Genomic DNA, 11,302 nt, shown 5'->3' with positions numbered 1-11,302 from the left:
TAATGAAGACCACAATTTCCTCTAATTTAGGCAGGAATTAGATTTTTTTTTTTTTCTTAGAAAAAAATCATTTTGAACACAAATCCATGCCACAAGCCCATAGTTTAGTGCCTGGCCCATAACTGTGCTCAGTAAATACTGATCAACTGAATGAATGAATGAAAGATTGCCTGAGTTAACAGCTGGTCCTATCGCAGTTTGTTGAGATATGGGTCCTTTTATTTCAGCTGATGTGATCAATTGCAGTTAGCGATTGAAAGGATTACAGAGAAGTAAGACAAAGTGCACTAAGTCGTGTCTGACTCTTGTGACCCCATGGACTTCAGCCCCCCCAGGCTCCTCCGTCCATGGGATTCTCCAGGCAAGAATACTGGAGTGGGTTGCCATTTCCTTCTCCAGGGGATCTTCCCAACCCAGGAATCGAACCCAGGTCTTCAGCATTGCAGGCAGATTCTTTACTGACTGAGCTACACAGGAAGCCCCATAGCCCTGCAAAGATGTCCCAGGTGTTGCAGTGGTAAAGCATCCACCTGCCAATTCAGGACAAAAGAGACAAGGGTTTGATCCCTGGATCAGTAAGATCCCCTGGAGTAGGAAATGGCAGTTTAGTATTCTTGCCTGGGAAATCCCATGGACAGGGGAGCCTGGCAGGCTACTGTCCCTAAGGTTGCAAAGAGTCAAACAGGTAAAGATCTCAAGGTGTGGAGGTTACACTGTGTTATCCAGGTAGGATGAATGTGATCACAAGGGTCCTTCTAAGAGGAAGAATAGACGGGTTGGAGTCAGAGAAGACTATGTGGTGATAGAATGACAGAGAGAGACTGGAAGATGCTATGAAACCGACTTTGAAGACAGAGGAAGGAGCCATCCAGGGATGCAGGGGGCCTCTAGAAGCTGGAAAGGGCAAGGAGATGGATCCTCTTCTAGGGCCTTTGAAGGGAAGGCAGTCCGTGGGTCCATTTTAGACTTCTGACCTCCAAACCTCTAAGGCAACAGATTTGTGGTAACTTGTCACAGCAACAATAGGAAAAGAATAATACAAGGGGAATTTAAGTAATAAACAAACAAAGGTGTGTGCCAGGAACCTGCCTAGTGGAGACAAGTCTGACAGAAGATTTACTTGCAACCAGTAACAAGCACGACGAGCACGAAGGGATGAAGATCAGTACAGGAGCAGATAGCAAAGGTCAAAGGACACAGAAATTGGCAGAATCCCAAAAAGTGAAGAGAATGGGTGGATTAGTCGGCTTGGGCTGCCAGAAGAAAATACCACAGGCTAGGTGGGTTAAACAATTTATTTTCTCACAGTTCCGGAGGCTGGGAGTCCAAGGTCAAAATGTCAGCTGTCTTAGTTTTTTCTGAAGCCTGTCTCCTTTGCTTGTAGGTGGCCCCCTTCTCACCCGGTCCTTGCATGACCTTTCTTGTGTGCATGCATGCACTGCTCATGTCTCTTCCTATGTCCAAATTTGCTCCTCTTACTAGGACACCAGTCAGATTGGATTGGGGCCTAGCCTAAGGGCCTCATTTGAACCTAACCACCTCTTTTAAAGCCCTTTCTCCAAAGACAGCCACATTCTGAGGTACTAGGGGTTAGAGCCTCAACCTATGAATTTTGTGGGGACACAGTTCAGCCCATAAAGTAGGGCTGACAAATTGAGGAACGAACTGTAAAATAACTGGTTAATGCTCCTAATTGGCGACTAAGGTGCTCTGTATCAATTCAATGCAATGCAAAGTGACCCAGGATTGAATGCTAGTCCTTGTAAAAGGACTTTGGTGGGACAATTGGCAGTAATTTGAATATGGTCTCTAGGCAGGTTATTACATCAGTGCCTGTTTCCTTGTTCTGAGGATTGTACTATGGTTATGTAAGATGTCAATATCTGGGAAAGCTTGGGTGAAGAGTATAGGGGAACTCTGTACTACTTTTGCAACATTTCAAAAAGTCTGGCATTATTTCAAAATGAAAAGTTAAAAATCAAAAATTAATAATTAACCAAATAGGGTAAACAGAAGAGGGAAAGAGAGAAAATGAGAATGGAATTGGATGTGACCACGGAGGAAGGAAAAATGGAGAAAAAGAAGCAAAGAGAAAGTGACTTCCATGAGGTCAGAGTTTACACCTGCTGTTTGGGTTTCCAATGACCCCCTGCTTCTGGGAACTCAGTGTATGTTTTGGGAGGTAATATTCATTGAGGCATAGCCTCTGAAGAGGATTGAATCCCACCTCACATTCAAAAAAGACCTCAGAGGTTAATTTCTGACATTGTCTCCAAAGACTGCACTGTATGTGTTGAAACTGTGAATCTCTTGCATGTAAAAACATTTAAAATACACCGCCACCTTGGTAATAGAGTTTTGGTATGCCCACTTTTCCCCAAGTTTTTCCTTTTTTTAACTTTTTTTTTGGTTTGTTTTTGAGGTATAATTCACATACCACACAGTTCACGATTCATTCAATGGTTTTCGTTACCATGCAATCGCTACTATTACCTAATTACTAGATATTTCATCACGCCACAAAAGAACCCCACACCCGGTTAGCAGTCACTTCGCACCCCCACCCGCCCCCACGCCATCGCCCAGCCCCTGACTAGTCTACAGTCTGAATGGATTTGCCTGTTCTGGGTATTTCTTGCTAGGGGATCAAGCATTTGTGGACCCACCGCACATCAAAAGCTCAGCCCCAGGATCGCCAGGGGCCACGGGATTGGCCGGCGGGGGTTGGGTGTGCGCGGGGCGCCCAATCGCCTTCGAGCATCGGAAGGAGGTAGGTGCAAGTGGCTGGAGGCGGCGCGCCGGCTGCCGGGGCGGAGGGCGAAGGGGGAAGGCCCGGGAGCCAGCGGCCTGCGTTCGTGGGGCGCCTTGGGAACCGGCATGGTGAGCTGGTGGCAGGCTCTCACGCGCGCCGCCGGGCGTTACCCTTGGCCAGCGAACGTACTGCTTTACGCCGGGTTCTTCTCGGGCGGCGACGCGCTGCAGCAGCTGCTGCGGGGCGGCCAGCCCGACTGGCAACATACGCGGCACGTGGCTACCGTGGCCGTGGCCTTCCACGCGAACTTAAACTATGTGTGGCTGAGCCTGCTGGAGCGCGCGCTGCCTGGGCGCGCGCCGCGCACCATCCTGGCCAAGGTGCTGTGCGACCAGGCTCTGGGCGGGCCGGTGTACGTCTCTACCTTCTATGCCGGTGAGGAGCCGGGAGGGGGACCTGGAGGCGGAGCTGGGGAACGGGGTCGGATCTGGAATTGGGGGACTGGAGGCAGGGGCTTCCTGGGGCTGGGACGGAGCAGAAGCCTGGGGCTCTGTGGGAACGGGGCCGGGGCTGGAAACCCTCCCGTGGGGGCCAAGGGTTAGGAGACTGGGATGGTCGGGGCGAGAGCGGGAGATCGAGGTGTGAGGACCGGGAAGTCTGGGGACCGTGGATTAAGGGGGTTGAGGGGAAAGCGATTGAGGCGTGGTTGCTGGAGAGGCCTGGGATTAGGGCGCGAGGGGCGCCTTTGGGACGCTGGGGTTGCAAACAGTCTGGGGCTGGAAGTTTCAGGGGGCCCTGGGGTGTACGCAGGCCGGAATTGGGGGAGACAGGAAAGGAGATCCATTTTTCCCCTGAAAAAAAAGATCCACGGGGATATCAAGGAGACCCCCAGCTCGTTACCATAGCCGCTGCGACTAGGTTGTGGGGCGGGGAGGGGTGGGGATGGGACGGTCCGGGGTGGGGTGGGGGGAGACGGTCCCGCTCCTGGGAAAATTCACGCCTGGGCCTGGGGGCCTCGTTTCCACTGGAGGGATAAGCCTTTCCAACAGGAAAAAAAAATGTGAGGGGATTCAGGATGGTCGGGGCAGAGACAGGGGAATCTGAGGTCCCGCCTAAGTGTTCAAGAGTTAGTCGCTCAGTCGTGTCCCAACTCTTTGTGACTCCATGGACTGTAGCCTCCCCAGACTCCTCTGTCCATGGGATTCTCCAGGCAAGAATACTGAAGTGGGTTGCCAATTCCTTCTCCAGGGGATCTGCCCGAACTCAGGGATCAAACCCAGGTCTCCTGCATTGCAGGCAGATTCTATACCATCTGAGCCTCCGGGTCCCACCTGTTTGCCCCCAGAATGTGTGCTCAGGGCCATTTTCCTGCTTTTGTAAAGGTTTACCTGAAGGGAGTCCCATCCCCACATCAAAACCCACAGATAAATGTGAGAAGACCTTGGACCCCTGTTATGAGAGGACTCTGTACCTGTGAGGGTGCAGGGAGCCCCACTCTTCAGAAAGTGCACCGCAGAGCCTGAGGGCCTACATTTGGGAACCTTCCTTAGCACCCTAAAATTCTAAAACAGTGGAGAGGGCTCTGTGGCCTTCATCTTCATAGCGTTTTCTATCACCTGGAAAGGAGTGATCAGGGGAGGGGCACCCATCCATTAAGAAAATTCAAGGATTCTGGGCCAGGCCTTGGCATTGGGGATCACAGATTCCCCCCCATAGGGTCATGCCAGTGCCTGTTGGTGCTTTCTTCTAAACGGGTCGAAGTGATCAAGTTACCACTTTGAAGGAACCTACACTGCCCCATGGATCTCATTTTGAGGACCAGCTGCTACTGCTAAGTCACTTCAGTCGTGTCCACCTCTGTGGAATCTCATAGACGGCAGCCCACCAGGCTCCCCCGTCCCTGGGATTCTCCAGGCAAGAACACTGGAGTGGGTTGCCATTGCCTTCTCCATTGCATGAAAGTGAAAAGTGAAAGTGAAGGCGTGCAGTCGTGCCGGACTCTTAGTGACCCCATGGACTGCAGCCTCCAGGCTCCTCTGTCCATGGGATTTTCCAGGCAAGAGTACTGGAGTGGGTGCCATCGCCTTCTCGAGGACCAGAGTTGCTCACAAATTGCACAGGAATCATGCCTGATACAGTGCCAGCCACAAAGCTGACAGGGTCCATGAGGTCAGGGCCTAGAGGACCTGAGAGCAGGAGCTGCCTGGTTTATCAGAAATCTGTGCCTTATCCCCGGAGTGACGTCCAGGCCAGGTTTGTGAAGTTTCCTCGTGCCTGCTGCAGCAGTGGCCTTGTACCATGGTGATGGGGTGGAGGGTGGTGGTGTTGGCTTTTGGGAATCAGATTCCTGTTTAATTCTCAAAATTAAACAGCAAGGCAGGTACCATTATTCCCATGTTACATATGAGGAAGGGGCTTCCCTGGTGGCTCAGACAGTATAGAACCTGCCTGCAATGCAGGAGTCCTGGGTTTGATCCCTGGGTCGGGAAGATCCCTGGAGGAGGGAATGGCAACCCACTCCAGTATTTTTGCCTGGAGAATTCTATGGACAGAAGAGCCTGGCGAGCTACAGTCTATGTGGTCACAAAGAGTCAGACACAAATGAGTGACTAACACACACACACACACACACACACACACACACACACACACACACACGAGGAAACTGAGGCTCATAGGAGAAAAAATGATTTGCCCGAAACAAACACAATTCATGGCATGGTTTTCGTCTCCCTGGGGAATGTCAGTATGCCTGAAACCAGAAAGATGCTACAGTCACAGGGCTGCTGGGGCTTGTGAGTCAAGCCCAAGGACCCTGAAACAGATTCCTGCCCACGGGGCTTGTTTTTCTTTTCACATTTCTGGACCCTGCTTCCCTCTCCTCCTGTAAAAATGAAGTTGGGGAGGTAGGAGGGGGGTAGGTTGGATGTCTGTTCAAGGCTCTTTAGGCTTGGAAACTGCCTGTCTTAGATGATCCTTTGTGCTGGGCATCCCTTGGAAGCTAGAATAGCTGTGATTATGAGACCTGGTTCAGAATCCACACCTGGGTTGCTCTTGGATCACTATCAGCCTCCCTGAGCGCTTTTCCTCCTTTGTAACTTGACCATCCTTAGCCCAGGGTTATGAAAGAAAGCACAGAAAATGCTTAGCCCTTAGTTACTGCTGTGTAAGTTGAGTACAGTATTACCAATATTGGGCTCAGTTTTCTTGTAAGTCCTGTTCTAAGAATCCCCTGCAATTGACTTAAAATATTTTATTTCCCTTTCCTCCTAATCAGAGTTGGGGGAAAATTTTTAAAGCACTCTTATGGTAGGCTGCAGTCTTTTAGGGTCGCTGAGGGTCGGACACAACTGACCAACTTCACTTTCACGCATTGGAGAAGGAAATGGCAACCCCCTCCAATGTTCTTGCCTGGAGAATCCCAGGGATGGGGGCGCCTGGTGGGCTGCCGTCTATGGGGTCGCCAGAGTTAGACACGACTGAAGTGACTTAGCAGCATGTTTACACCCTTCCTAAAATAAGAGGGTTTTATTCTTTTCCCCTAACTTCCTTTTCAGGGTTGTTGAATATCAAAGTTTTCCACATGTTTTTAGGAGCATTGAATTGATGTTCCGCTTTCAAATTCCAATTTGAAAGCCTCTTTAGATGGGAAATCTGAAGTTGCTAGAACATCCAGGGTCTGGCAGCCTTTCTGTAAAAGGAGGAAATTAATTTTTAAAAATTTAAGAATTTCAAAAAATGTTTTGAAAGGAGAGGAAAAATGTCACCAATAGTCCCACTGTGATTATATTGAGGTTTTGTGAATTCTCTTACAGTTTTTTTTAAATAATTCTGCTATAACCTCATACCCATATTGTCAGTTCATATTAATCATCACTTTAAAATGTACTCGGTTTTAGAATGCAGATTGTCTTGTTTTCACTGTTGGGTCAGATGGGACATACTGAGTGAGTGATAGCAGTGGTCACCTTGCATATTGGAATAGAAAACTTGAACGTGAACTGTTACACAGTATTCTTCCTATTGAATCTTATTAAAATTCTTTTGGTATGTGTTTTTCCAAATAGGTATGAGTATTCTCCAGGGAAAGGATGACATATTTTTGGACATGAGACAGAAATTCTGGAATACGTATAAGGTAAGACAGACTTGAAAAATACAACCATGATCTTTCTGTATCTTTTTTTTAAAAAATATTTATTTATTTGGCTGTGTCAGGTCTTAGTTTCTGCACGAGATCTTTCATTGTGGTGTGCAGGCTTAGTTGCCTCAAGGCATGTGAGATTTTAGTTCCCCATTAGGGATCGAAACTTCGTCCCTGAACTGGAAGGCAGATTCTTAACCACTGGACCACCAGGGAAGCCCTTTTTGGTATCTTTTTTAACATAAAATACATTTAAATAAAAATATTCTTAAATTAGGGCTCCAGATGGTTGACACAAGGGTACAATGTTTTGACAGTTCTTAAATTTGTTTTAATGGTTAAAGGAGAAGCTTTAAGAATGTCTATATGTGTCTCTGAATTTTATTCAATGTTCACAATGATTTCTGACATTCTTGTATTTATTCTTGTAAGTGATTACAGTGATTTTTGGAGTCAAAGAGGTTATTGCAAAATAGGAATTGTAGAATGTGAGTGGCTTAATGGAATCATTGCCACTTTTAGAGCTGATGTTTCCAGGTATGCATTCTGCTGTGTCCCCGTGAAATGAACCTTCTTAACATCACAATGGTATTTACAGAAAAGGAAACTTTCTCAGGGTTATTCCAGGGCTTGAAACAAGTCACCTCTTGTCCTGTATACTCAGTTGTTGTTTAATCACTAAGTCATGTCTGACTCTTTTGCCACTCCGTGGACTGTAGCCCGCCGGCCTCCTCTGTCCATGGGATTTCCCAGGCAAGAATACTGGAGTGGGTTGCCTTTTCCTTCTCCAGGGAATCTTCCCAACTCAGGGATCGAACCTGTCTCTCCTGCGTTGGAAGGCAGATTCTTTACCACTATTACCTGGGAAACCCGAACCAACAGGTTAAAGCCTGTTAAAATAAATCCATCTTAAAAGCTAAATTTATTCTCTAGCATGAAGTAGCTAGACTACATTATTAGAAAATCACCATAAAGTGGGTTTGGTCTATAGTTTCAAAAATTCATTGACGATCCTGTGTTTTATCGGTATTTCCCTGAATCATTTGCATGAGCAAACAGGAAAACTGCAATATATAAATATATGTTGTTAACAATGATTTGAAAGTAGTTGTCTTCCAGAATTGGTCCTCATTCAGGTAGACTTTTCTATAGTCTAGGTCTATGACTACAACTAATAAAAATCTTTATTCCTGTGCCTAACAGCTTTCTGTACAACTTCCCACCCTCTTCCACTTGAGAGACCATAAGTCGTCTAATTTAATCTGCTTAGTCTGAAATATACTCCCACCTCCACATTCTTCCTGTCTGGTATTTCTTTTTTAAACCATTGTTTCATCTTTGTTTTTATTTATTTATTTTGTTGTCTGTGTGTTTTTTTTTTTAACACTTTATAGAACAAACTGTCTGATTACTTCGTGCTATTTAAAAGCATCCTAATAAGGTTTTCCTTTATTCCAGAGTGGTCTGATGTACTGGCCTTTTGTACAGGTGAGTTTCAAACTACTGAGAATGCTAATTCATGGGTTTGGTTTATACGGAGCTCTCACAGATGTGTTCTCTCTGTTACAGCTGACCAACTTCAGCCTCATTCCCATTCGCTGGCGAACAGCTTACACTGGACTCTGTGGTTTTCTGTGGGCCACCTTCCTCTGTTTTTCTCAACAGGAAGGTGATGGCACCTTCAAATCAGCTTTTACTTTCCGTCATATCAAGGGGACAAATGAAGCTGAAAAGCCCCCAGAGAAATGACAAGTCAAGAACTCCCTGAAAGGGACTCATTTCTTCCCCTTAAGTAAGCACAGTGAATTGCCTGCAGATAAAATACTCTGCTTACCAGTTACGTGCTCCGTTTTGAAGATTTACTTTCTTATAGACCTGACTGCTTTTTAATTAGCAATGATAACTTTCAATTTTATCCAAATATCCTTCTCCCCCCCACTTCTAATCTGGAGCTATTAATTCTCTAATGTTTTCACCTCTCTAATGCTGGTGCTCAGTTGTGTCCGGCTCTTTGCGACCCCATGGACTGTAGCCTGCCAGGCTCCTCTCTCTGTGGAAGTTTCCAGGCAAGAATACTGGAGTGGGTTGCCATTTCCTATACCACTTTGACTCCTCTACTCCCTTGGTTAATATCAATGATAGTGCCAAAGTGGCATTTTATAATCATTACTATTTCTGGTCTAATATTTTATTGCCAGTTGATATAGAAAACCCCCATCTTCTAAAATCTCAAGTTGTCTCCTAAACACTTTTGGATCAGATTATTTTTTATACCAAAAATAGTCCTTACAGTAAATGTTTGTTTACACCACAATCAGAAAGTTTGAATAAACAGATTACCCCCCAAATATTGTATAATAATTTATTGTTATGCTAACATGAAAGCTCTGCAAGTACATTTCATATATTAAAAAATAGCGTATCATCAGTGGTCCTGAATAGAGTATATTTTACTGATGTTTTCTATTTTTACAGTTTTTAAGGGTTTGGGTTTTTTTTTTTTTGGTTAATGTTTTTTAGTTTTTAGTATATTCACTTGGTTAAATATCCCATTTCCTAGATATATGAAATGTACAAAATATTTGGTTTTAAAAAGAAATATATTGAATGAAGTTCCTAAAAAAAAAAAAACGCTTTTCTTCTGGAAGAAAGAACTCAATTCCATAAAGTTTCAGGGAAAATATTTATCCCGAAATTCACACTGATGATATATTTTTTTAAATTACTGCTTTAACGTAAGTCTTTATAGGTAATTTTTAAGGTTGACATGAGAAACTCAATCCAATTTTTCATTTCTATCTTCAAATCAGTGGATTTAAAAATTATGTGATTATTTTAAGAAGTTTTAGCAATTTTCATCCAAGAATTGCATCACTGTTCAGTTGTTTCCAATGGAGTGTTTCACAAATTTAAAGATGTTAAACATTGTGATGTTAATATATTTATCTTGAGACTTTATATTTAAGATTAATTTAAGCTTGTTTGCCTAAATATTTAAGCATATAATTTATGTAACTTGTAATTTAGATTTATATGTCATAAGTTATTTGAATCTAATAGATATTAATATATTTTACATTATTGGGGCAAGAGTAAGGTAGAGTTTAATTCTAAAATAATTGGTTTTTCATATAGTTTTAAAAGTAGTTCGTATAACAGAAGAGCTATTTCACAACATGTGAGACATGTTTTATCATTTAAAAAGTATATCCAAGACTTCCCTGGTGGTCTAGTAGTTAAGAATCCACCTGTCAATGCAGGGGACATAGGTTCAATCCCCGGTCTGGGAAGATGCCATATGCTGAGGGGCAGCTAAGCCCTACCTTGTGCTGCAATTACTGAGCCCATGCTCTGGAGCCCACACGCCACAACTAGAGATCAATCAATTTATCTATCAAAAAGAAAAGCATATCCCAAGTAACTATAGTAAGGACTGCTTGACACTGTTCTAGATCAGTTTCAGCACTACTGATGGTGGAAAAATAGTGTTTGGCAAAAGATTTGAGAAAACAAACCTTGGGGGAAGGGCAAAAAGCTTATTATTCATAAAAGTTTGATAATCTTGACTCAATAATGTGTTACTCTGTACTCCAGAGACATGTAGCATGTATTCTCGGAATTTTTGCAAATGATACCATTTTAATTTTTCTCAAGAGTCTTTTTGTGCTTTAGTGTGAGAAATGGAACTCATTTGAAATAATGCAATGTTTGTTTTAAAATGCTGCCATCCTTGGTAAAACACGCTCTTGACCTTCCAGGGTTTAGAACAGACCAGATGGATGCTATTCTTCTTCCAAATTTCTCCATTCCATAAGGCTTCTTCTTCTCTGTCTTTTTTTTCAATCATTATTTTTGGCTGTGCCTCACAGCGTGCAGACTCTGAGTTCTCCAACTAGGGTCCTCTGCTTTGGAAGTGTGGAGTCCCAACCACTGGACCATCAGGGAAGTACCCCCTAGGGTTTGTGCTTGTGTGTTGCCCCCTGGCCCTCTTTTCTGGCCCCCTGTTGCTCAGGCAAAAGTAAAACCTTTCATTCGTTTCCCATGACAGAGCTGAAGAAGACTGGATTTTCAAAACAACTTCACCTAATACATGTAGAAAACAAAATGGAAATTTGGAGGATGTCAAAACATTTGTTTTCAAAGCTCACAGACTACTGCTTCCTGATCCTGGGTCCATTTGCCCTGTAGCTGTGATGGCACTTAGCCAGTTTTCTTCCTTTTCTGGCTCTTTAATAGTCACCTTGTAATGATGCCATTGGCCACCACCCCCAGGGAGCTATCTTCCTGGCCCTGCTACCATTAAAATCAAGGGTGCCCAGTCTTGACTTTCCTGGTTTCCGTTTCCAGTTTCAGATATAGGCTTTTTACTCAAATAACTAAAAAATGAATTCTCAATTCAGGAGAGA

The 11,302-nt window shown here is 44.4% G+C and overlaps 1 protein-coding gene across 1 annotated transcript in view; it reads left to right on the top strand.

Moving 5' to 3' along the window:
• The first annotated feature begins 2,877 nt into the window (after nt 1-2,877).
• Nucleotides 2,878-11,302, top strand: part of BMERB1 (bMERB domain containing 1) — a 197,395-nt gene continuing 188,970 nt past the window's right edge. The window contains exon 1 of the mRNA XM_052635969.1: nt 2,878-3,187. Within this exon, the coding sequence (XP_052491929.1) occupies nt 2,878-3,187 (310 nt within the window). The remainder of the gene's footprint in view (nt 3,188-11,302) is intronic.

The sequence above is a fragment of the Budorcas taxicolor genome, chromosome 2, assembly GCF_023091745.1.
Source record: "Budorcas taxicolor isolate Tak-1 chromosome 2, Takin1.1, whole genome shotgun sequence".
Taxonomy (NCBI): Eukaryota; Metazoa; Chordata; class Mammalia; order Artiodactyla; family Bovidae; genus Budorcas; species Budorcas taxicolor.
The sequence above is the reverse complement of the archived record's forward strand: the minus strand, read 5'-3'. Positions and strand labels throughout refer to the sequence as shown.